The sequence below is a fragment of the Podarcis bocagei genome (assembly GCF_964188305.1).
Source record: "Podarcis bocagei genome assembly, chromosome: 3".
Taxonomy (NCBI): domain Eukaryota; kingdom Metazoa; phylum Chordata; class Lepidosauria; order Squamata; family Lacertidae; genus Podarcis; species Podarcis bocagei.
The window spans coordinates 93252480-93278796 of NC_138127.1; the positions used below are offsets into that span (position 1 = coordinate 93252480).

A 26317-nucleotide genomic window follows, 5' to 3' on the forward strand; every position below is an offset into this window, starting at 1 on the left:
TTTGCATAGTGCTACCTGTGTATAGTTTTACCTGGGAACGGTTGTCCATTTGATGCTGTAAACCCCTTCGGATACCATCTTGTGGAATGGAGGCATAAGAATAAATTATATGAATGGACGTGTCTGGCTCTTTTACCATCCTTGGAGAGTTTCTGTGCACATCCACGCACCCCCTTTAACGTATCTCTGCATCAACACACCTCTTTTCATGGTCGCCAACATATCAGTTCAGAATGAAACAAAGCAAGGGAAAACAATCAGATCTGTTCAGCTGCACAACTTATAAGGGCTGCAGGATTCCACTTGAGGAACTGAGACTAAATGCAACACAGAATTCTTCTTACTCTTTTTTAAAGTCATCCAGGACCCTGCATGCATGTACGGGCAGGAGAGCAGGCTGGTGGATGCCCTTTGTTTGATTTCTGTGAGGCCGGTTCAATGGTTAGCCATAACTTCTCTTTGCTAAGGCGTCTGCTTGGTTAAGAAACCAGACGCGAGACATTTGAAGTTCTCTTCCCTGCAGTACTTCACTCAAACTTCACACTTCATTTCTAATCAGTGTGCTAAAGAAATATCACTGCGCAGGATAAAAACAATAATGCGGCGAGACATCAAACCCTGCTCTATTTTGCTTTCTAAGTTGACATGTTCCTAGAGTGCTCTCCCAGCGACAGGTTAACGTGCTGTGTCATTTGAGGGAGGAGATCTCTATTTATTTATTTTTCAGTTGGCAGAACAGATTCTGCTTGAATCGGCAGCGGCTAAGACTTGTGTGCTAAAATGCAACTGATGGGAGTTAGAGAACTGCCACCAGATTTCCAGAACAACGAAGATAACGTATTTATTTAGATTTTATATGCCACCCTTCATCACTGATCCCAGAGCGCATGTCTGTCTGTCTGTCGTTTTGCTTAGCTCCAAGCTTTTCTGATCAAGGTTGGCTTGTTCTGACGCCTTTTTGCTAGATGAAACGATGTCTTGCTTTGAACCCGTCCCTTCAAGTTCTGAAGCTGTTTGTAGCCATTCTCCTACAAACCAGTCCTTTGGGGCTTTGGCCTGTAAACAACTTGGAAGAGATTTTGGCTTCTGGCTTTTGCTTGTTGCCAGGTGAGGTTTACACTCACAATTTCAGTTTTCCAACCTTTCCCCCTTAATAAGGATTGTGCACAGGATTCCACCTGGATTACTTGTAGCATCTTGCATTCATCTCTTAGCTCTTCTCCGAACTCACAGAAATGGGTTCCTTTGAATCTTTGCTTGGGCAAGTAGCGATCATGTTGTTTGTTTTCTCTTTCCTTAATATTTAGGATAAGTTATAATATAGTTGGAACACAGCAAAGCCTTTAACTAGGTTGGACTATAAAAGCAGACTTGCATAATAGTTAAAAGTTTTGCACGCCGTAATTATTGTTTGTAAAAATTAAGTTGCGTATTGGTTTTCTGAGCAGTGTTAATACTTTAGCTGCATATTTTGCTTCCCCATATAATCATTATATACTGGGTGGCATTCAGCGAAGTCTTACTCAGAGTAGATCCACTGAAATTAATGGACCTGTTATTAATGTTTATTAATGTCAATGGGCCAACCTTTGTCAAACCTAGCTGAATACCACCCACTCATTTTCCCCCTTCCCCAAGAATCATTCATGTATGAGCTTAAAAATAACGAAGAGAAATCGGCAGCACAGCACATCTGCTATATATTTTGGAAAGTTGGCTGCTTGTTGGCTAAGTATTAGGACACTTCTTGAGAATTTGGGTTCCTGAGATAAAGCAGCAGGTTTCCCCTCTATATTTAGATACAAGTGGGCCCCACTGTAAACCAAGATGGCAGGCCGAACCTTTCAAAACTGCACCGATTTTAACCACCAATTTCAGAACTGTGCTGATTTTTGTGTTTCTTTGAATTCCCAAGCAATGGTAGATATGAGGCTGCTAGTATCTTTCATGAACCAAAATGGTCACTACCCTCTCACCAACTGAAGGAAATGAAGAACCTCACTGTTACTACCTGTCAGGGAACTGCCATCGGCTCAGGAGTGAGGGGGGGAAAGGCGGATGGATTACAGAGAGCCCCCCAAAATCGTGGGAAGCAGCACTTCCTCAGCGGAGGAAGGAAGCCATGCCTCTAGTGGGGAGGAGATGCAGCGCTCGGAGGATGCAAGGCGGTGCCAGGACACCTTGCCTGAGCAAAGCGGGAGGTCCCCCTTTACCCAAGCCTTCATTGCGCAGTAGGATTTCATGCAGAGAGGGGAGGCGTAGGCTGGGGGTCAAGAGACTACTCTGCTGGGGAAGATTTAAGGACCGCCCACTCTCAGATTCTGCTAGCGAGTGAGCAAGACATGGAATAGAGGCGCTCTGAATTGGAAAAGTTTTTAGCACCAATAATAAAGCTTTAGAACAGACCAGTGAGGCAGCTTGCCTGATTGCTCTCGAGCAACCACCCGATAGCTATAACACTACCCATCTATTTTCAAGTGTAAGACATGCTTTGCTTCCTGCAGATCTGGATGCTAGGACCTTCTCTGCTTCAGAAATGAATACTCACCAGCAATGCACAATTTCCAATACCAGCCTTTGTGCAATGGAACTGGAAGGAGCACTTGCTGAACCATTCAGATTAAATAGACACGTTTCCTAGCTGAATTAAACTAACCAAACCCCGAGCTTCATCCAGCACCCAGCAACCGTATCCATAAAGTTAACACCTCCCCCTCAAAACACGGCACATCGGAAGCGTTCTTGATGACAATGTGTTTCTAGGATTCTGCACTGCCTAGAGATGCCGTAACAGGGCACCACGCCTAAATGTATGCACTGATATGAAGCAGGCTGCATGTGCATTTTTTGTAGCTGCTGGAGGGAGGAAAAAGTAAAGGAAAAGATCAACCCGAGGGAGGATTTCAGCAGATATTATCTGCTGAACTTTGCCAATGGGATCCATGCATCACCGGTGCTGTTTCAACAGGAGCACAGCTGAATCAACAAGTACTCTGCTACTGGAGAGTCTGCATTTGGCTCTCCCGATAAGCTATCTGGACAAAGCCAGATCCATGGGACGTCTGGGTTTTATTACTATGAAAGCTTTTCTCCTTTATTTCTTAAGTGTTTACTGGTGGATATCTGAAGTTCACGGGCTGATTTATGGGAGGAAAACAACCCCAAAGGCAAGAAAAATGAGCTTTTTGAAAATCCACTCTCTGCAAACCTGGGTCGCTGCAAAAGAGTACTGCTCTCGATTTCCTAAAGCTGGCTAAGAGACTGGGAACAGCAAAAGGAGACTGGGGGCAGGACAGAGGATCACAGGCTCTCCAGCATGAAACCCGCCCCCCCCCCCAATTCAAGGCACAGTCAAGGGTTACATCAATAACTCCACAATAGCAACTGCAACAAGATAAAAACTACCTAGTTTCTACAATAACACAAGCAGCCTGGTTTCTCTTTACTCCTCTTCTCATCCTACCAAAAAACCTATGTGTACAACCTAAGAATTGAAGCAGACCTGGCCAACAGCTAGATTTTTATATTTTCAAATATAGGGCTGGGGGAATCAACCTTTGACTGATCCTTGGAAACAACAGCTGTTTTTTCCTCCTGCTCAGCTTCTGCAGGTCCATCCAGAAGCCTGCATAGCACCTAACAGAACCTCATACGAACACCGTCTATCTCTTTCCAACATTGCATTTAGTCAATCACAGCCCTTGGGATGCAAACTCCACAATTTCAACATCGGCCACTTCCCCCTTGCTTTGCTTACCATCTAGCCAAAAGAAGAACTCTGTAGAACTCAAAACCTTGCACGTTATTCTGCAACATTCTGGTTACGCTAATAAAAGGATTTGCCCTAATACAGATTTTGGAAGCGACACTGTCAATCACGGTTAATGCTAAGCAAGTTTTTCATGTCAACCAGTTTGAAGGTTATGAAACCCTAGTTAAGAGGTCCAGCTGCCTGCTGTTAGCCACAGTTATGGCAGATGAGGAAGAATTTATGTCAGCTGTGAGGATCAGATTCCAAGGCTCGCTCTTGATCTCTTAACCACTGGCCAGATTTCCTCTTAAGTAGGGTTTCCTTACTTCCAAATCCAGGAAAACGAGGCTTCCTCCTTTTTTCCAGAAGGTGGCAACAGCAGCACATGGAAGTGAGTCAGGCTACTGGAGGGGAAAAACCACATACACACAAAATTACTCCTGTCAGCTGTTTCTGTGCAGCTCTGAAGGGAAATGTGCCCAGTCACCCATCACAATCAGACCCATCACATCTCTCTTAAAACTCTGTAAAGGCCTTTCAAGCTTGATAATGCGCACAGGCAGCCATGGACTGTTACTACATCAACTGTCCTGACATCAAACAATGCAATTTTTTTTTACCTACTGAGCTCCGGCAGAATTTCCTCCCCCCCCTCTCATTCTGGAGTAGACAAAAGCAGCTAAAATGCCCCACTGCAAAGCAATATCGATTTTGCAACTTGTACAGATATATATTCTCATTCACATATATTGTCATATGAAGAATACGAAGTTGGTGTACAGGAAAATATCAGCTGTGGGAGGCAGTCTGCACCTGAATGCCAGTTGCTGGTTGTGAAAAGTGGGGAGTGTGCTCTCGCACTCGGGTCCTGTGTGAGCTTCCCACGGGCACTGTGAGAACAGGAAGCTGGCTTATGTTCTTATGACAGCTGCCTATGTAAGTATAAGCTATGGTTTTTCTTTTTTTAAAAAAGGGGGTGAGGATAACATGCGCATTGCTATGGTCTGTCAGCTGAAGGAAAATCAAACTGTCTCCTTTCTATATGGGTTTCATTTGGTACCTAGCTCAGATGTTATCACGAGATTCTTAATCTCAGGGTTGTGGGTTCGAGACCCATGTTGGGCCACAGATTCCTGCATTGCAGGGGGTTGGGCTAGATGACCCTTGAGATCCCTTCCAACTCTACAAGTCAATGAATTCTAAGTATGGTGCTGTGTGGTGTAACAACCTTAGTCGAGCTGTGAAAAGGGGGGTGGGCGAGGAGAAGAAACACACACACACACACAAAATATTAATACACATTTGATCATGCCACAACTGCTCAGCCTGCTGACCAAAAAAAGCCTGGGAGTCATTTTGGACTCACAGCTGTCCATGGAGGCACAGGTCAATTCTGTGTCCAGGGCAGCTGTTTATCAGCTCCATCTGGTACGCAGGCCGAGACCCCATCTGCCCGCAGACTGCCTCGCCAGAGTGGTGCATGCTCTAGTTTTCTCCCGCTTGGACTACTGCAATGCGCTGTACGTGGGGCTACCTTTAAAGGTGACCTGGAAACTACAACTAATCCAGAATGCAGCAGCTAGACTGGTGACTGGGAGCAGCTGCCGAGATCACATAACACCGATCTTGAAAGACCTACATTGGCTCCCAGTACGTTTCCGAGCACAATTCAAAGTGTTGGTGCTGACCTTTAAAGCCCTAAATGGCCTCGGTCCAGTATATCTGAAGGAGCGTCTCCACCCCCATCGTTCTACCCGGACACTGAGGTCCAGCGCTGAGGGCCTTCCGGCAGTTCCCTCACTGAAGAAGCCAAGTTACAGGAAACCAGGCGGAGGGCTTTCTCAGTAGTGGCACCCACCTTGTGGAATGCCCTCCCACCAGATGTCAAAGAGAACAACAACTACCAGACTTTTAGAAGACATCTGAAGGCAGCCCTATTTAGGGAAGCTTTTAATGTTTGATGCATTATGGTATTTTAATATTTTGTTGGAAGCCGCCCAGAGTGGCTGTGGAAGCCCAGCCAGATGGGCGGCATATAAATTTTTTATTTTTATTTTTTTATTATTATTAATTATTATTATTACTATTATCATCCTCCTCCTCCTCCTCCTCCTTTGACAGGAGAGCCACACACCAGGAAGGCGATGCAGGCCATATGCTATTTGGCACTGTGGTTCACAGATCCTGACAGAAGGGCTCCCAGAGTCAACAGTAAATGGTGTTGGTCTTCTTCTTTCTCTTAACAGGCACCATGCTTTAAACTCAGCAAATATAGCCTAAGGGTTCTTTAATGTCTCACGGTGTGAAGATCAGAGGCAGAAGGATGGATGGCTCAGTCAGTAAAGCATGAGACTCTTAATCCCAGGGTTATGGGTCTGAGCCCCATGTTGGGTGAAAGATTCCTGCATTGCCGGAGGTTGGAATAAATGACCCTTGTGGCTCCTTCCAAGTCTACGATTCTATGATAGCGGCTCGGGCATGGCGGTCCTGTTATGACAGAAAACAGCTGGAGACCCAAGTTGAGAAACACTGGCAAACGGTTTAATTTACCAGCACTGCAGAAATGTGAAGGGAGAAACAAGGTTTATAAAAGGGACATCTCTGGACGGCAAAAGGTTACTTTAAGGTTACTGCTCAAACTATTTTATTCCACCTTCTGGAGAACATGGGGAGAAATCTATATTTAATTAGGGGAAGCAGGCAGGAATGATTATGAAAATGCAGGTTATAGCTTTCGCTGACACTAATAAGCAGGTTAAGTGCCGCTTCGTGTTATCACCTTCAATAAACTTTGGCATGTTCAGTCTCCCATTTCAAACAATGGAAAAGAGAAATGGAGGGATCTGAACAGAAGGTTTTATTATCAACTAATCAGAGTCTCTGGAGTTTAAGCCAGGAATGTTTAGGTCTTTTAGGAGCCACAGAGGAACCAAACAGGGTGGCAACATCAGCACCTGTGATTGGTCAGCGCCTGTGATTGGTCAGCAGAATGCTTCCTTTGGATTGGGCATGCCTGGTACAACTACTGAGCATTCAGCCAACAAATCAGCACCTTCCGCACTTCAGGCTCAGCCCAAATTCTTGATTTAGCTGTGGCTCACGTATTTAGCTCTAGCAAAAGCACCAGACCTCCCCCCCCCTCTCTCTCACACACACACACACACAGCTGTTTGGAGCTGACAGTGCACCCCTTTGAAGTTGTCCATCTGCAGGCACAGTTTGGAATCAAAGCATACCCCAAAATTGATTCCCACCTCCCACCTCCATGCAGACAGCCTGCAGAGGGAAAATCTCCATTTGCGGGTTCTGCTTGAATTCATTTTTAGCATTATTCCCATTTCTCCCGTAACATGCTGTTCTGCCCTTCAGATGTTCGCACCAGCAGTAAGCCTTCAAGATTTGGCAAAATCAAAGAACACGAACACACAGACACACACAGACACACACAGACACACACACACAGACACACACAGACACACACCAGACCCTCTGCACAAATGGAAGTTTCATTAGAGAGAAGACCCAAAATCTCAAAACATGGCCAAGGGAGTGAACGCTTAGCTCCTCAGGTAGGGGTTTTCCGGACCCATCCTATTCCCATGACTGTAATTCGTTTGAAGTGTTGTGACCTGCCCTGGGACCTGGAGGCGAAAGTGGGCTATAAATGTAATAGTAGCAGCAACTACAGCATACGAATATAAAAAGAGCCCTGCTGGATTAGGCCAAAGGCCTATCTAGTCTAGTATCCTGTTCTCACAGTGACCTATGCAAAGCCCTAAAACAAGACCGGAGTGCAACAGCATTCTCTCCATTTATGATTCCAAGCGAGTGGCGTTCAGGGACATACAGGCATCCACCCAATTACATGTCTTCAATTCACCCGCAACTGCGCACATGCGCAGGACTTGCTCTCGGGATGGTGCAGGCCGCGCAGAAGCTGGTGACGGCCATCATCACCCAAGGGCCCAAGCTTGTCTCTGCTGCTATCACTTATTCAAAGCCTGGCATGGCCACTTTTTGGTACAGTGGTGCCCCGAAGACGAATGCCTCGCAAGACGGAAAACTCGCTAGACGAAAGAGTTTTCCGTTTTGGAGGTGCTTCGCAAAACGAATTTCCTATGGGCTTGCTTCGCAAGACGACAATGTCTTGCGAGTTCCTGCTGGTTTTTTTTCCTTTCCCCCCTTTTTCTAAGCCGCTAAGCCGCTTATCAGCTGATCCGATCAGCAGATAAGCCGCTAAAAGCCGCTAATAGCACTAATCTGCTAATCCGTCAATGGGCTTGCTTCGCAAGACGAAAAAACCGCTAGACGAAGAGAATCACAGAACGGATTCTTTTCGTCTTGCGAGGCACCACTGTACTGGCTCCCTCAAGTCCTGCTGAAACTCCTAAGTCTACTGATGGCATGGATTGCTGAAGAGCATGCAGTCAAACAGCTTGCTGTCAAGGAAGCTCTAAGGAATGTCTTGGTGGCTACTGAAGTGCTAATGTGGTTTTACATCAGTGAAATCATAGGCAAATGTGGCCTGGTTGGCTATGATGTTTGAAAGTTTTTGTTTTTTAGTCCTAACAGTGTCTTAGTGTTACATTACAACACTGAGATGAAATTGTGGTGGTCTCTACAAATATCATTCTGATTGGGACAGAATCAGATGATGGTGACATGAATGCGGACAAAGATCCCTAAAATACTCCTTCTCTTCCTCCTCGTGTTGGGGGTAGGGCAGGCACTACACACCACTTGGGAAGAGTGAACTAATTCCAGTGTACTGGAAGAAGCAAAGATCACCAGTGTTGAAGCAATGATTCTTCAACATCAACTTCGTTGGATTGGTCATGTTGTGCGGATGCCTGATGATCGTCTTCCAAGGCAACTACTCCATTCCAAACTTAAAAATGGAAAGCATAATGCTGGTGGTCAACAAAAGAGGTTTAAAGACTGTCTCAAGGCAAATCTTAAAAAATGTAGTATAACCACTGACAACTGGGAAACACTGGCCTGCGAGCGCTCCAGTTGGAGAACAGCCTTTACCAAAGGTGTCATAGGCTTTGAAGACACTTGAACTCAGCACGCAAGGGAGAAAAATGCTAAGAGGAAGGCATGCTTGGCAAATCCACACCATGATCAACTCTCGCCTGGGAACCAATGTCCCCACTGTGGAAGGACGTGTGGATCCAGTATTGGCCTCCACAGCCACTTACGGACTCATTGTTAAAACCGTTTTTATGGAAGACAATCTTACTCAGCTACGAGTGATTGCCAGAGAAGGAAGAAGAAGAAGAAGTGGTTGACTATTCAAATAAACGCTACACAATGAAAAAAGTAAAAAACCGAACAAAACTGTGCATATGCACAGGAAATTGGCGGGATGGGGGGAGAGACCTGAAGAGCCTCAACAAAGCTCTGTGGCACCTCTGGCAAGCGAGGAGACCCTCCCCAGAGCCCAAACAGGGAGTCACCTGTACTGCCTTCAACAGGGGAGGTAAAACATAACCATTGTGGCTAGCGGTCACCAAATGCTTTTGCAGAACAGCAGATAAGCCCAGCTGCCAAGGAAATGCCAGCTTCAAAATTTGCCATTGCTAAGAGGACAGTTGCTTAATTGCTCAACATACCTCCAGGTCCTTAGGATACTCTCCTTTCATTTGCCTTTGAGCAAAATCCCAAGGGACTTCTTTGTGCTTTCCTTCCACACACTGGCTCACTTACTATTCATTAAAGTATGCTACTCTCACTCAGCTGCTGTTTAAAATCGCTAGCTCTGCAATTTTGCAAGCCGCCATCAAGCGCTACTTTTATGTCATGGGCACAAGGGTGGGCGAGGACGTTTGTGGCCGAGTCATATTTTAGGGGCTCAAGGGCGAAGCCACACGCACTGGGCCACAAATGAGAAAAGCCTGACGGTACAAATTAGAGAAGAGTTCATGCCGCTGTTTAAAACGTAACAAGACGCCAGCGACGACAACCAACCCTGCATGCAAATATTAATATCTTCTTGCACGAGCTAGACGTGCTAATCAGTGTTTACAGAAGGATAGCATTAGGATTCTTTGTTCATAAAACACTAGTAATGCTGCTTTGGCATCTTTGTTCACAAAGGGGTTTCTTCTACGGTATAATTAATTTTCAGGGAAACACTGATTAGCGTAGGCCAAAATTCAAGCACCCTGGTGTGCTCCCCTTCCCTTGCTAACAGAAATGGAGGCAAGCAAGTTGAGAGGGAAGCCTCCTCCCCACCCCAGATAACTGTGTGCAAACTCCTACCACCTTATCATATGCATTATCCGAAACCTAGAGCACAGAGCACACATTTACTGCAGAAGTTTGGGTTACTGTAGAGGATTCTTAATTACCCACTGCAGCCTATGGCGAATGTCTCGTTCCCAAGGCATTTGAAACAAAATGCTTTGCCTGCCAAAACGTAGGAACCCGAGGAAAATCACATGCCCCCTGCCGTTCTTAAAAGCCCTGCCGCACCTATTTAAATCTAACGAAATTGCCATTGGGGCAGGGTGGCAAGACAGTGCAGTGCATTACAGCTCTCTTTATTAACTTAATATAATCTAGTTTGCTTGGTGTGAAATTTTAAACTTCAATCTCGAAGCCGAGCTGCCCGTGAGGGTGGAGGAAGGAGTCTCGTAGGTGCACTGGAACTGCCACTTCGCAACTGGGAAGGTGTCTAAACAGAACAAGAGGCTTGCATAATTTGCCACAAGGTTTCCTGATCACATCCATCTTCCAAGGACAGGATGCTTGCTAGAAAGAAATGTGTGCATGTTGCTCCATATCATCCTCCAAACTTCTGCTGAGAACATGTCCACATGTGTCATTTAGCTACCAAGCTAGGCTAATGGTGCTGCTACAGCTTGGGACAAAAATACCGAAAGAAATGTCTCATTTATTATATTCCCAACCAACAGCTGTGCTCTGCAGGAGAGGACCTCCTGCAGATACCGCCTCATCCTTCCTTTATGATGTAGGAATTGGGTCTTTAGCGTGACAGCACCTATTCTTAAGCCCTCCTTCCCGTTTACACATCAGAGAGCCCCCCTGAAGTCCTTCTTTTTCCAACAAGCCTCTTAAGTGGAGATTTTTAAAATCTCACTCTCTAACTGCATTGGATTTGAAACTGTTTTCTTATATGCAATGGCTTTAACTGTGGCAATGGTTTTTTATATAAGAAATGGCTTTCTATCGGATTTTTTTGTACCGTAAAATCACTTTGAGGTGTTTCACGGGAAGCGATTCATAAACAAAATAAACAATCATGATGAAAACAATATATGTGCCGACTAGTTTCAGAGCTGTTTAACTGCCATGGCTCCTCACCAATGTGCCCTGTAGCTCCATGAAGGGGCCGTCCTCCTCTTCACCCTATGATCCATAGGGAACTGCCTTATACAGTGGGTAACCTAGGTCAGTACTGTCTAAACCAGGGGTCTGCAACCCGCGGCTCCAGAGCCGCATGTGGCTCTTTTACACCTTTGCCGCGGCTCCGGGGCGGATACTAGCGAGGGGAGGAGGCGCATTGTGCGCCCCGACACTCCCCACTGTGGCGGGCACTGTACTGGCTGTGATGTCGCATGGGGGTGGTGCGTGCGTTAGTCACGCACCGTCCCAACGTCAGCTTCCTGGTTTTGCAGTTCCCAGGTTTTTTTTCCTTCGGAAACGGGTCCAAGTCAAGTGGCTCTTTTTGTCTTAAAGGTTGCAGACCCCTGGTCTAAACTGATTGGTAGCAACTCTGCAGAATTTCAGACCAGGGTCTCTCCTAGCCCTCCTGTTCCACTGCCTCCCAGGACCACCTTCTTCTCCTTTGGTGATTCCTCATAGTCAAGTAAGATTGTCTTCCATAAACATGGTTTTAACAGTGAGTCCGTAAGTGACTGTGGAGGCCAATTCTGGATCCACACGTCCTTCCACAGTGGAGACATAGATTTTCCGGCAGAAGTAGATCACGGTGAGGGTTTGCCAAGCGTGCCTTCATCTTAGCTCGTTTCTCCTTTTTGCCCCAAGTTCCTGCCTCTTCAAAGTCCATGGCACCTTTGGTAAAGGCTGTTGGAACGCTTGCAGGCCAGTGTTTCCCAATTGTCGGTGTTGATACTACATTTTTTAAAGAATAGATTAGTATTTAAACCTCTTCTGTTGACCACCAGTATTTTGCTTTCCATTTTTAAGTTCGGAATAGAGTACAGTGGTACCTCTGGTTACATACTTAATTCATTCCGGAGGTCCATTCTTAACCTGAAACTGTTCTTAACCTGAAGCACCACTTTAGCTAATGGGGCCTCCTGCTGCTGCCGTGCCACCACCAGGCGATTTCTGTTCTCATCCTGAAGCAAAGTTCTTAACTCGAGGTACTATTTCTGGGTTAGCAGAGTCTGTAACCTGAAGCATATGTAACCCAAGTTGCTTTGGAAGACGATAATCAGGCACCCGCACAACATGACCCGTTCAACGAAGTTGATGTTGAAGAATCATTGCTTTGACACTGGCGAGTTCAGCGACCGAACCTCTCTGTTGCGGCAATTGCCTCATCAGGTGCACACCTAGGAGTAGCTGAGAGATGTCGTAGGACCTTTTCCTAACTTGTAAGTGTGCTTTTGACAACACAGAGTTAATTCCTCACCCTGGACATTCCTGGGATCTTCTGCATGCAAAGCAGATGCTCTTTCCCTGCCAGGCAGTGTAGATAATACTGATTTAGATGGACCGATTGCCTAAACTCGCTAAACTTCCTGTGCTGCTCCTCTCTAATCAGAAATGGATGCTCAGATACTTATTTATCGTCTGCTGGCAGCAATGGATCTGACGCCTCTCTAGACACAGCACTGGATTTCTTTCTGCGATTAAAACATAAAAAGAATGGCACATGCAGTTGACTAGATCCTTGTATTACTGTACGCCTGCTGCTCACTCCCTTTGTGTTTGGGAACCTGTCACTTTCCATTACTCACCCTTCTTTATTACTGGGAGAGAATCACGCAGTAATCTTAAAACTGAAGCGTCTCAGCCCGAGATGTCTTGTATTATTATTTTTTAAGGGTGGAAAATAAAACCCAGCTTTACAGTTGCAATAAAAATATGATTCTCTACAGGTATATAAAACAAAACAAAAAAGGGGAGGTTTCACTGCCCATCAGAGGCAATTAGATCTCAAAGTACTTCATAACGACTAAGTTAGAGCAGATCCGCAATAAACGATCTGTGGCCCTGAGCAGCTTGCACAACATAGCCCTTCTCTTTTGGAAGCGACTTGCTATTCTAAAACCTCTGGGGAGGAAAATGTAGCAGCTTGCTTAGTTGCCTGAGGGATTAAGGACTGAACATGAACTCCCCCCCCTCACCTTTCTACTAAAGCTCCCTCCATGTCAAAATAAATTTCTTTATAAGCTGCTCCCACTCTTAGGCTGAAGGAGGAATGCCAATTTCAGCAGTTGTGGCGATCATACAGGGTCCCCGGACGTTTCACTTTCTATTGATCCCTGTGCCACCACTTTATTTCTCGCTGCCACCACCCAGGCCCTACCTGGTACAATACTGAGTCCAGTTAGAGTTAAATTGGAACATAAACTTCTGTTTATTGATTGCAGTTTAACAAGCTTGTGGTTTCATAAACGGTATCGGTCCATTACAATCATGGGGTGCCTATCCAGACCTATAACGTCCGCTACCTGCTCTCACTCACTAAACCACCTCTCAGATATTTACAGTGGTACCTCGGGTTACATACGCTTGGGGTTACAGACACTTCAGGTTACAGACTCCGCTAACCCAGAAATAGTACCTTGGGTTAAGAACTTTGCTTCAGGATGAGAACAGAAATCGTGCGGCGGCAGCGGGAGGCCCCATTAGCTAAAGTGGTGCTTCAGGTTAAGAACAGTTTCAGGTTAAGAACGGACCACCGGAACAAATTAAGTACGTAACCAGAGGTACCACTGTACTTGTCTTCCTAGCTCCTAACTGCTCCTGACTCAGCTTATTTCACTACACTAACTCAACCTACCCTCAGACTCTATCCCAATTCACTCCCACTCCAACCAACCACCCAACTCCCAACAAACTCCCCCCTTTGCCCCTTCCGGAGCTGGTTTTATAGTCCCTCTGACTCCACCCCCCTGGGTTCTGATTGGGTAACCTGTTTAACTATTTCACCTCCAGCACTCTCATATGTTAACATCACAGCGGTTTCATAGAATCGCAGAGTTGGAAGGGACCCCCCCAAGGTCATCCAGCTCAACCCCCTGCAATGCAGGAATCTCAGTTAAAGCATCCATGAGAGATGCCCATCCAACCTCTGAGGAAGGGGAGCCCACAACTTCCAGTCCATTTCACCTATTTGCCTGGTCAGGAAGGGATAAGTGGGCAGATAAATGAATTCAGATTTCACCAGAAATTATTAACAGGATAAATTGTTGTGAATGGATTTGTTCTTCTGAGATACACCCTCAACCAACTTCCCCAAAGATGGGAATGTAATTATTATTCCTCGATTCCTTTTTGATTGACGCCTGAATTCGTTGTTTGCGATACCGTATATTTTCCTGCATTTTTCTGTGGGTCATTTTACCCACAGTGTTTTCAGAACTGATGTTTCGAGTTGTCCCTAAGGAAACATGCAAGTTAAAATGTTTTTACACAGAAAAAAAGAAAGAAAAATTGCTTAGTGTGACTGACAAAACGCTTTTGTGTGAAAGACGGTACTGAGGGTTTTAGAAATAAGTTACTTTTTGAGACTGTACTCGCCAACAGGTCTATGCCAAGTAAAACTTAGTTGCAATACCACCCCACACATTGGGCCTCAGTAATGTTACACCTGCGTAACATTAAAGTCAACAAAATGGCAAGAAAGGAGGTTAAGGATGTGTTGAATTGTACCCTGGACAGGAAGTTCACACACCACACACAGGACAAGGCAACATTAATTGTTGTCTCTATCTACATTCCTGATAGCCACAAGATAATGGGATGATTGATTGATTGATGTATGGTGGTGAAGAATTGATTTTCTTTTGCTTCAATGTGAATCAGGTGTGTGTTTGTTTTTTTTAAAAAAGGTGAAATTTAAATTTTTTATCTCATTTTCATTTTAAATTATTTTGCTTCCTGATCTTTCGAGGATGCTTGGATTTAGTCCTTTACTATGGACTTTCCTTGTATTTTTTAGCAGCTGATTTTTATGTGGCAATGTTTCTTTAGTTAAGTTTCATTTAGTTAAGTAGATAAATAGCGGGAAGGTAAACGGCGTTTCCGTGCGCTGTTCTGGTTCTCCAGAAGCAGCTTAGTCATGCTGGCCACATGACCTAGAAGCTGTACGCCGGCTCCCTCGGCCAATAAAGCGAGATGAGCGCCGCAACCCCAGAGTCGGCCACGATTGGACCTAATGGTCAGAGGTCCCTTTACCTTAACCAGCTGCTGAAAACTGCAGGAGGGGCGAGTGCTGCTGCACTCTGGTCCCGCCTTCATGCTTCCTACAGGTTGGCCACTAAGAGAACAGGATGCTGAGCTAGACAGGCCCCCGGCCTGATCCAGTAGGCTCTTCTTATGTGAGTCTCCACCCCATGCCAGCCTAACTGGTGGCAATCAGTTCTACCCACTCCACCAGCTCTATCAAGAACCAAGTGCAGCACATTACGCTGTAGTTACAGAACTGAAAGTGCAATTAAGGTGCCAGGCCTCCTTTAGCATCCTGCATGTCGCTTATTGCAATTCCTCCATCTGCCCACCCCAGAAATAATTGAAACGCTGCCGGAAGATACTCATGCTGCTTTGAAATTCAAATTTCAGCCCACGTGGAATTGTGATCTGAGTTGTTGCTAGGTGCCTTCGGTGAGCACCTCGGCTTTCCTCCCAGTAACGATAAGCGAAAACTGGCACGCGATTGAAAACGCTCTAAGCCTGGGTTCAACAATCTGCTGACCTCAGTACAAAAGTTAATTGCGTATGGGATGCAATTTCAAGCTGCTCTCAAAAGAGAAATCTCAACATACATTCTGAAGAGGCGATGGAAAAGAAAGCAGGTTCAGAAAGGCTGCAAAACGTTTTACGAAATCTGAAATGCAGAATATGAGTATCTTCACTAATACTAAGCTATGAGCTAGTGGCAATAGGAACACCCTCACACAGCGTATTTTTTTAGGAGTACACCTATGATGTACACGTTTGCTAACAAGTACATCATACAGGGGGACACAGGTGGTGCTGAGGGTTAAACCACAGAACCTAGGACTTCCCAAACAGAAGGTCGGTGGTTCAAATCCCTGTGACGGGGTGAGCTCCTGTTGCTCGGTCCCTGCTCCTGCCAACCTAGCAGTTTGAAAGCACGTCAAAGTGCAAGTAGATAAATAGGTACCGCTCCGGCGGGAAGGTAAACGGCGTTTCCGTGCGCTGCTCTGGTTCGCCAGAAGCGGCTTAGTCATGCTGGCCACATGACCCGGAAGCTGTACGCCGGCTCCCTTGGCCAATAAAGCGAGATGAGCACCGCAACCCCAGAGTCGACCACGACTGGACCTAATGGTCAGGGGTCCCTTTACCCTTATATCATAAAGGAGCTGTGACTAACAGCAAATCCCCATAGATTACACATACAAATCGAATCCTGGCTCTGGGCAAAAGAACGATTAGATGGCACACAAAAACAATGTTTTGGCATTTGAACAGGGGCAAGTGGTCACTCATTGAAAGTTTTTTTAAAAAAATTACACCGGCATTTCTGAACGTGAAAGGTGGGTCCATCAGGGAGATATGAAACACCAGGAAAGGGAAGTGAAAATAAAACCCTCCAAATGCATAGTTTGTAAAAAGTCTATATATAATCACACTATTTTTCAAAGGCGGGGGTGAAGGTGGGTCAGTGATGGGCGTAAGAGAGGGGCATGGCTGGCAAAGAGATGTGGTTTGAAGAGAGTCCACAGAGCCAGGCAGAGAGGCCTGCAGGGCTAATACACCTATGCAAACAAGGCAAAAGAAAGGTGGGATGGATTCCAAGCTACTTATTGCTTTTTCCAAGAGCAGAGGGTCAAAAGTTGTTTTGTTCATGGCTTCGTTACCGGAGTAAAAGAACACAAATTAGAAAAAAACATTTGCAGAAAACCCTCTCTTTTCTCTCAAGCTTGGACCAGATGACTCTTGGGTCCCTTCCAACCCCAGAATTCTATAATTCTAGTGGCTAACCTAATGGTTGCCTTTGCAGCTTTGCAGCCTTTGAACTCTATCCAAGAGTCCTTTGAACTGGGCGCTGTGGCAGAGCCAAAGGAATAGCACACTTTTCTCCGCAGCTGTACTAACGCTACTTCAGAATTCCCCAGCTCCCATTACCAGTGAGTTATAGTCAAAGGATGGTAAGACCAGAAGCATTTTGTGTTTAAGGTGCGAATCCCTGCAGATGTTTTGCAGCGCTTACCTCAATCACTCTGGAGTCGAAATCTTCGTATGTTTCTGTCGGAAAAGAAAATGCAAGTCAGAGATGTACAGCTCACATACACATAAATGCATCATCTCCATATAATATAGCTGTATAAAAATGTTACCTTTCCTAGGTCTGATTCAAGCATGATTAAGCCATGCAGAGTTCCCAGGGAAGAGGGACTGATTATTAAACCACTATGGGAAGAATAGCTCAGTGAAGGAACCAGGGGTCTCCTATCAACTCTCAGCACCCATAACAATCTACAGTTCCCAGGAATCTTTGGGGGGAAGCCATGACTGTTGAAGTGGCATAGGTAAAAGTAAAGGGACCCCTGACCATTAGGTCCAGTCATGGCCGACTCTGGGGTTGCGGCGCTCATCTCGCTTTATTGGCCAAGGGAGCCGGTGTACATCTCCCGGGTCATGTGGCCACCATGACTAAGCTGCTTTGGCAAACCAGAGCAGCACACGGAAATGCCATTTATCTTCCCGCTGGAACGGTACCTATTTATCTACTTGCACTTTGATGTGCTTTTGAACTGCTAGGTTGGAAGGAGCTGGGACCGAGCAACGGGAGCTCACCCCGTTGCGGGGATTCGAACCGCCGACCTTCTGATCGGCAAGTCCTAGGCTCTGTGGTTTAACCCACAGCGCCACCCGCATCCCTCTGAAGTGGCATAACAGTGCTTAAAAAGGTATAGAGCAGATGGGCCCCAAATTTCAACTCCGCTTGTGCATTTGCGGCAAAGGGAAAAAGAATTGGAGAGACAAGGAAGGCAGTTTTATGAACGTGGTGAGTCCCAATGTTACTGTGCTTCTTCTGCTGATTTTCCACTGCTAAAAGCTCTGCAAAGTGTTAAAACTAGCATGCCATGTTAGGAAGCGAACAGATTGCATACAGACAATGACATTTTCGGCTAAATTTAGAGCTGCCTCCTTGCACACACTATCGGCCAAAGGGATACCGTAAGCTGGCTGAGCAGTCAGGCATAGATCGCGGAGTGTTTTAAGGTCTAACAGGAGCAGCCAGGCTATAAACGGCTCACATGTACCGTGCCGACACCACACCAGGGTATTGTTTTAGAAACGAGCATGCTGAATGACCAACTATCAAAGGGTTTGCAGTGATTCAAATCAAACAAATAAACAGGCTCAGGTCTTATCCAACACATGTTGCTCGCACAGCGACAGAGGGAAGTTGGGGGGGGGGGCTTGGGGAGGGAGATGCATGACCACCCCAGGCACTTCAAATCAAGTCATGTCTCAGAGTTAACAGCCATCTTGCTCTGCATTTCAAGTGAAAAGGCTGCCGGGGTGGGGAGCCTGTAATCAGTCAGATGCAATCACTGCAACATCTCTGAAGAGTTAAGGGAACAGCGCTGAGCCAAAGTACTTTGCACAGACCGGGCTTCTAAATGCTGGCCGCACAGCACCCATTCCCACCCAGTTCTGCCCACTGCAAGTGTTAGGGACTTGCTGCAGGAAACTGATGGGGCTGCAGTGGATGTGCTGGAAATGAGGACAGCATTCTGCAAGGCTGCCAACTCCCACTGGCAGGCAGGCAGAGCATGGCAAGCGGCATGTCACATCAGACACATCGCTCGAAAACGCCAGAAACCTCTCTGAACCCAAAGCGCCATAGCTCAGCGGCAGAGCGCATGATTTGCATGTAGTCGCTCCCGAGTTTCATCCCCGGCACCTCCAGCTCAAGAAGATAAATTGTCTGCCGGAGACCCTGGAAAGTCACCGCCAGCCAGAGAAGTACTTCTGCATTAAACAGATTGACTGCCCGAGTCACCGTTCAGCCTTCTATGGCTCTTTAGGGTGATCAAGGAAGGACCACGGCTCAGTGGAAGAGCTTTGCATGCACAAGGTCTCGGGTTCAATCCTTGGCATCTCCAGGCAGGACTGGGGATAGCTCCTGCCTGAAACCCTGGAAAGCTGCTGCCGGTTAGTGTATGCAGTATGGAGCTAGCTGGATCAAGTATAAGGCAGCTTCCAAGGTTCCTGTTATTAGATTTTCTTGGTGTTGTTTTATCTGTATATTTTTCAGTTGTCCATTGCAAGCCGCGTTGAGCAGTCAGGCAGGTTGCCCACATATTTTTTTTTAAGATACCCATAAGTTCAGATGACAATTTATAGTCATGGGAAAAAGAAAGTACCCCCTCTTTGAATTCTGTGATTTTACATATTGGGACATAATAACAACCACCTGTTCCTTAGAAGGCCTTAAAATTAGGTAAATGCAACCTTGTACGAACAACAACACATGACACATTACACTGCATCGTGATTTATTTAACAGAAGAGAGTCTTGAGGGCTGGGCAGAGATGCCTGGAGGGCCATACATAACCTCCTGAACCCGAGGTTCCCCATCCCTGATCAAACTGTAGCTTATAGAAACCTTTTCTTAAGGGAATTATTAGCAACCCCAGATGTTCTATCACTGAGCTACACAGACATGCACGGAATAAGTTTTATGAAATGCACAAATAAAACAACTAGAATGCACCTAGTTATCTTACCTCCAGTAGGACTTGGATCCGGGGGTCCTAGGCTGATTCCTCCCCAAGATCTTCCAGTCCATCCTCTCTCCCTCTTCACCTTTATCTTTCGTTTCCTGTCAAACTCTTCCCGCAGACGGAGCTTTTCTGCTTGCACCTTCTCCTGCTCCTCTTTATCCCGCTGATCAATGGTCTGGACTGCTCCTTGTTTCAGTACCGGAGCATTGAGGCCAGGCCAGAGGAAACCCGAGCGTCCTAAGGCAGACAGAGAGCACAAGAACAACTTAGGGTACTTCCCAGATCACAGCCGTAACCGTGAAATGAGCTGTAGCTGTACAACAAGCATCGCCCGGTGTTAAGATTCAACTGCTTTTTAGGATGAATGGGCTGGGGAGCTAAACTACAATTAAGGAAAACAGTGCGCACTAAGTATATTGATAATAAATACATTTTATTTCTCTGTTTGAGGATATATGACCTGCTTCAGCTGACAAAACAGTGTGCACTGAGACAGAACACAGAAGAAGATGAGCTCAGTGAACCAAAAGCAATAAGCAACATTTATTTAGCCAACATGGGGGTGGGGGTGTCCCATTTTGGGACTGGGGGACTGGATGTATTTCAAAACAAATAAAAATACAATACACACAGATCTCGCTTTACAAACATTTGCTATGTGAAAAAAATGACTTATACGAACATGCGGAATTACAGTGGTACCTCTGGTTACAAACTTAATTCATTCCGGAGGTCCACTCTTAACCTGAAACCATTCTTAACCTGAGTTACCACGTTAGCTAATGGGGCCTCCTGCCGCCACTGTGCAATTTCTGTTCTCATCCTGAGGTAAAGTTCTTAACCCAAGGTACTACTTCCGGGTGAGCGGAGTATGTAACCCGAAGTACCACTGTAGTACCCGAACCTTGCTGTGACACCACAGAATCAGATATTCGCACAGAGAGTATTTTTTACTTTCTTGTTTACACACCTCCTAGGCTTAGCATTCTGTGGCTGACTATGTCCTCCTGGAGCTGGCTGGTTGTGTGTGTGCCCTCAATAGGGTTTCAAATTATTTATATGTATTACTTCTGCGAACTTTGGGGGGTCCCCGAGCATGCAGATACCTCCCTTTCGCATCTCAGCAGCCCTGGTTTGGTGCTGAGTGCTGATGGGAGTGGAGCTAGAGTTCACTCTTAGAGGGACCCAATATGAATGAAGAGGTTTCTGGCCTCTTGCTTCTGTTGTGGATTTACCTTCGCCAATGATCTGGCCTCTATTGAGATCCTTCTTCAGCTTCTTCTTGGTCCTTTTCCCTCTTCCTTTCCTTCCACTGGCACCGCTCTCTGCCAAAACGCCTTTCCAGAGCTGATCAGCCGTCACTGAAACAGATATTGCACACAACTCATCCGAATTCTTAACAGCAGCAATTCAAGGGTGGGGTGGGGAAAACATGCTCAGGTGTCATTTAATCTAAGGTATGCCAAGCCGACTGTGCCTTGAGAAGTGTTGAAATGTCACCGAGAGACCGTTTGCAGGGATCAAAAACGAGGTCACGGGTATCTTGGGTCTGTAGCCTGACCTATTAAGGCTCTGGATGGATAAAGCTCGCATCTTCTTCACAACAATCTTGAATCATCATCATCATCATCATGGCTTGCTGAATATGAATGCCTACCAAATCATGAGTGTGTGTCTGGAAACATGGCTATGAAGATGGGCTACAGTTGAGCAAACAAGTGGCTACCAACTTCAATACCCGCTCATGGGAACATAAGAACCTGCCTCATACGGAGACCTACCCTGACCAGAAGTGTCTCTCCAGGATTTCAGAAGTAGGGCACTCACAGCCCTAGCTGGAGATGCTGAGGAGCTTCTGAATGCAGAGCAGATGCTCTGCTGAATTTCCCTCTTAACTGGCTTTGCCCTCTGTCCCCCCCCCCCTCAAGGTTAAGATTACTATAATGAGGGGGCAGGTCCAGAAAGCTCAGGCCAGGTCCAGAAAGGTCTTTCTCCATGTAGTTGCAGAGACGTATGCAGACCGAGAATGACTGCACTGAGGGTAAAGGTAAAGGTAAAAGGACCCCTGACCATTAGGTCCAGTCATGACCAACTCTGGGGTTGCAACGCTCATCTTGCTTTATTGGCCGAGGGAGCGGGCGTACAGCTTCCAGGTCATGTGGCCAGCATGACTAAGCCGCTTCTGGCGAATCAGAGCACTGCATGGAAACGCGGTTTACCTTCCCACCGGAGCGGTACCTATTTATCTACTTGCACTTTGACGTGCTTTCGAACTGCTAGGTTGGCAGGAGCAGGGACCGAGCAATGGGAGCTCACCCCGTCGCAGGGATTCGAACCGCCGACCTTCTGATTGGCAAGCCCAAGAGGCTCAATGGTTTAACCCACAGCGCCACCCGCATCCCAAAGGCGTCCCACAGGGCTACTGAGGTGAGCCTGTGTCAAAAATTACTTGCAAATCGGTTCACAGATTTCCTCCATCTAGTCTTTGCTCAGCTTCCTTTTCAGTAACAGTTTCTTCTCAGACCCGAACCCAGGGACTCTTATTAAGGGACTCTTATTTTTTTCTCACCTCCCCTGGCATCCTTTATCTAACTTATTTTCCTCCCCTCCCATCAGCCACATGAACCATCACTTCTTAAAAGGGAGCAGCCTTGCTCCCTCCCCAACCCTGCTGCCTCTCCATCTTCCACAGTCAAGGCAGAAAGGAATGGAAACAGAAAGGAATCAATTCACAGCTTGCGGTGACAATGCCGCTAAGTGCTCCTTCCAGTCTCCTGCAACACCTCATACCGTGACAGTGCCCAGCCGGCGTCAAAGGACATTGATCACTTCGTGTGATTTCCCCCAAATTCCCAGCTCTTGAGCTCTTAACTAGCCACAGGGACACAGAAGAGGGCCTTGAAATGTGCGTCATGAAAAGCAAAGCATGCACGAGGCATTCGGCTCCTTACGGTTAAATATCACAAAGCAAAAGGGCACAGATTGTGACAAGAGACTGATAACACGTTGTGATGGCTGGATAGTACCTCCAGGCTGGATGCTACCTCCCAAGATCTGAGGCAGCATGCCTCTGAATGACAGCCACTGGGGCATTATAGGGGGAGAGAGCTATGGCACTCAAGTCCTGCCTGAGGGCTTCCCATAGGCATCTGGCTGGCCACTCCGAAAACAGGATGCTGCTTCCAGATAAGGCTTTGGTCAGATCCAGGAAGGCTTATCCAATCGATCCAAAGCATGGCCTTGGTTAGGCTGGCCTCAACCAGAGCCAGGGCTTTTTCGGACGTGGCCCCGATCTGGTGAAACGCTCTGTCACAAGAGACTAGGGCCCTGCAGGACTTGACATCTTTTCGCAGGGCCTGCAAGAAAGAGCTGTTCCACCAGGCCTTTGGCCAAGGCAGTCTGACCGCCTCCTTTGGTAATTCTCATAGAATTCTAGCCCAATGGTTGCCATTAATTTGACTCTGAATTACTATTATTATTATTCTCTGCCAGCTCAGCTGGGACCCTCTGTTATTTTGCTCCTCCTCTCCAAGTTCAATCACATGCAAAGATGCCTCCATGCACTTCTTTTCCTCTTCCCTTCACACTTGTGTATTGGGTGTAATAAATGTTACCTTAAACCAGGTGTGGGGAAACTTTGCCCCACTACAGGTTGCTGAAGTACAACTCCCTATCACCCCTGGCTATTGGCTATGCTTGCTGGGGATGATGGGAGCTGTAGTTCCAGTGGTGTAGCGTGGGCTGCCGGTGTCCAAAGCGGGGAAAGTGTTGTGCCCCCTTAGTGGACTGGGCAGCTGGAGTGGAGGCGTGGGCCAGAGGATGGGGTGTGCGGATCCGGCAAGGCACATGGCTGCTGGCGCTGCTGGTGACAGGCAGCCCAGGGGACAGGGGGCATGAGCATTGCGCCCCTCCAGAATTTTGCTCCTGGGGACACTGCTGCTCTGCCCCCCAATGCTACGCCTCTGTGCAGTTCAGCAACATCTGGAGGGTCAATGGTTCCCAACCCTTGTCTTAAAGTGTGAACCATGCTGAATACAAATAATAAGCAAATAAATAAAGAGTTGGGATCAACTTACTGCATTTATATATATTAATGACTATGTTCTCTCACCACTGTTGGAGGAAGCATTCTCTGAATACCAGTTGCTGGGAATAAAAAAATAGGTGTTGTGGCACAAGTCCTGCTTTTGGACTTCCCATAAGCCTCTGGGTTGGCCACTGTTAGAACAGAATGCTGGACTGGCTGGGCTTTTGGCCTGATCCAACAGTACTTTTCCTGATGGTATCAAAAGCTGAGTAAAGGTCAAAGAAAACCACTTCTCCGTCCGTTTCCTAAGGGCTTTAACAAGCACAACTGAGGCAGCTTTGGTACCCTATCCTGGCATGAAGCCAGACTGAAAAGGGCCCAGGTAAATTATCTAAACGTGCCTGCAGTTGGATCATCACTACCCACTTCAACACCTTGCCTAAAAGTGGGATATTGATGACTGGGTGATAGTTGCTCAGCCCTTGTGGGCCCACACAAATCTTCTTAAGGGCTTATAGCACCACCACATTCTCTTTTTTAATTTTTTTATACATTTTTATTGGTTTTTTTAACATATCATTTCCAACAATCATATAACATAACTTTGTATCTTATACAATATTTTAGACTTCCGTCAACACCTCTGATGATTTTTTGTTCTTTATCACTTATTCTGCATTTCCTAATTTCTCTATTACTCTTAATTATCATTAACTAATAATTCTCCTCATAGTCTTTCTTGCAATATTTCAAATAGTCCTCCTTACAGAACTTCTTGCAGTCCTATTAGCATAAGCTGTTCATTACAGTTACTTTTCAAATCGTTCATATATTTACTCCGGTCTTCTAAGAATTTCTGGTCCCGCAGGTTTCGAATCCTTCCTGTTAATTTATCTAATTCTGCATAGTCCATCAATTTCATCTGCCATTCTTCTTTCGTCGGTAATTCTTCTTGCTTCCATTTTTGTGCCAATAATATTCTTGCTGCTAGCACCTCCACATTCTCAGACTGCCACAAATCAAACTGATCCACAATAACCTGACCAGATGGTGCTTTGGAGGCTTCCTCAAGACTCACTCTGGCATCCAATTCTGTGTGAATCTGAGCAATTTCATCTCTGGCCATACGTTAGGCCCCTGATGCACTAAGACAGTCTCATGGTTTCCATGGAGGACATGATGTCCCGAGTGAGCACATCAGGACATGTGCAGCCTAAGTATGTGTTCAACTCCCTCCTACTGAAATCAAGTTGGTACCCAGTTAGGTAGGCTCAGTTTCAAGGGCTTCAATGGGCAGGTTAAATGGATACAGGATGGTGGCCTGAGAGGGGAGAAAAGCTACGCAAATGTTGTTTCTGGTTATATGCCGCAGCACCTGTTGTTTACAAGACTTACATTTATTGAAGAAGCTGCTGTGCCTGCATGGCTGCACTGTCACGTCGCGGGGGCCAGAAATGTAGCAATGCGTCTGGAAAGCACATGCCAAGGTAGCATAATGACAATTGCCTCCAGACCCTGGAATCAAGGTGCAGCCTGGGGAGAGAAGCAAAGAGAGGTTAGCTTAACCAACAGGGCTGTCACCCAGTTAAAGAAATGTTAGCTGACAAATTAAATTAACGTAAATAAGATAATACTTCTGAAGAAGAAAAGGAAGCACATTTTGCTTGTTTTTTTGGACAAGTGCATGCACATGCCTTCTTAGGAAAGAGTGAATGTCTCTTCTAAGACAATCCTGCCGCTTGCCGTTTTTGCATTAAAAATGATGAATGGTTTTTGAAACCCCAGCTGCCAAACTAATTGGGGACACTATTTTTAGATTTATTAACAGAAATCTTAATAGGCTTTAGATCTGTTAATCTAATTGATTGATTTATGCTGCATCCCCAGTGTCAAATCATCCCCATAAGATAGTGGTTTTCAACCAGGGTGCTTTGAATGATGGTGATGGGTGCCTTGAGCAACACTGGCCTGTCCCTCTTTCCTTCCATCCCTCCTCCGATGCCCTCTCGCATCTCTGCCTCCTAAAGGGTTGCTCAACTGTTTATTGCAGCAGCCCTGGCTATAAGCTCCACAGGTGAATTGTGCCTCTGGGACTCTTGGGGCTGGCCGGGGGTTGCGGGGAGGCAGCTCAGAGACTAGGGGTGGCAGCAGTGGCTGCCTGGAGGAATCCCAAAGAGTAGGGAGAACAGGCTGAGAGAACACTCCACAAGAGAGGGTGTTCGAAAAAGGGTGAGAGGCTGCCAGCTCTGCAGGCAAGGGGTGACATAGCTGGGCTCCTGAGCCCCACAGGGGCCCCACAGAAAAAATGTAGTTGGTCAAGGGAGCCATGGACTCAAAAAGGTTGAAAACCTCTGCCATATGGCATTTAGCACAGCCTGGTGTATTAAACCAATGTTTCTGGAGCCTATGTCAATCCAAACACTTTCCTTGGGTCCCCAGCTGTTATTGGACTACAACTCCCTTCATCCCTAGCTAGCAGGACCAGTGGTTAGGGATGATGGGAGTTGTAGTCCAGCTGGGGACCCAAGTTTGAGAAACATTGGGTTAGAGTGCTGGCTTAGGACCTGGAAGATGAGGGCTTGAATCCGCACTCAACCACAGTGCTCAATGGG

General features: G+C 46.3%; 1 protein-coding gene and 1 pseudogene across 2 annotated transcripts in view; one reads left to right on the forward strand and one right to left on the reverse strand.

Annotated features, from left to right (window-relative positions):
* MRPS5 (mitochondrial ribosomal protein S5) overlaps positions 1–26317 on the reverse strand; it is a 45365-nt gene that overhangs the window by 12979 nt on the left and 6069 nt on the right. Inside the window, exons 2-5 of the mRNA XM_081188735.1 lie at positions 25101–25238; positions 20914–21039; positions 19682–19915; positions 17151–17185 (exon numbers count right to left, since the gene is read on the reverse strand). Coding sequence (XP_081044861.1) covers positions 17151–17185; positions 19682–19915; positions 20914–21039; positions 25101–25238 — 533 coding nt within the window. The remainder of the gene's footprint in view (positions 1–17150; positions 17186–19681; positions 19916–20913; positions 21040–25100; positions 25239–26317) is intronic.
* Positions 7211–8463, forward strand: LOC308583301 (ATP synthase subunit g, mitochondrial pseudogene; annotated as a pseudogene). The gene is made up of 2 exons: positions 7211–7781; positions 8100–8463. The product of its transcript is annotated as an ATP synthase subunit g, mitochondrial pseudogene (transcript).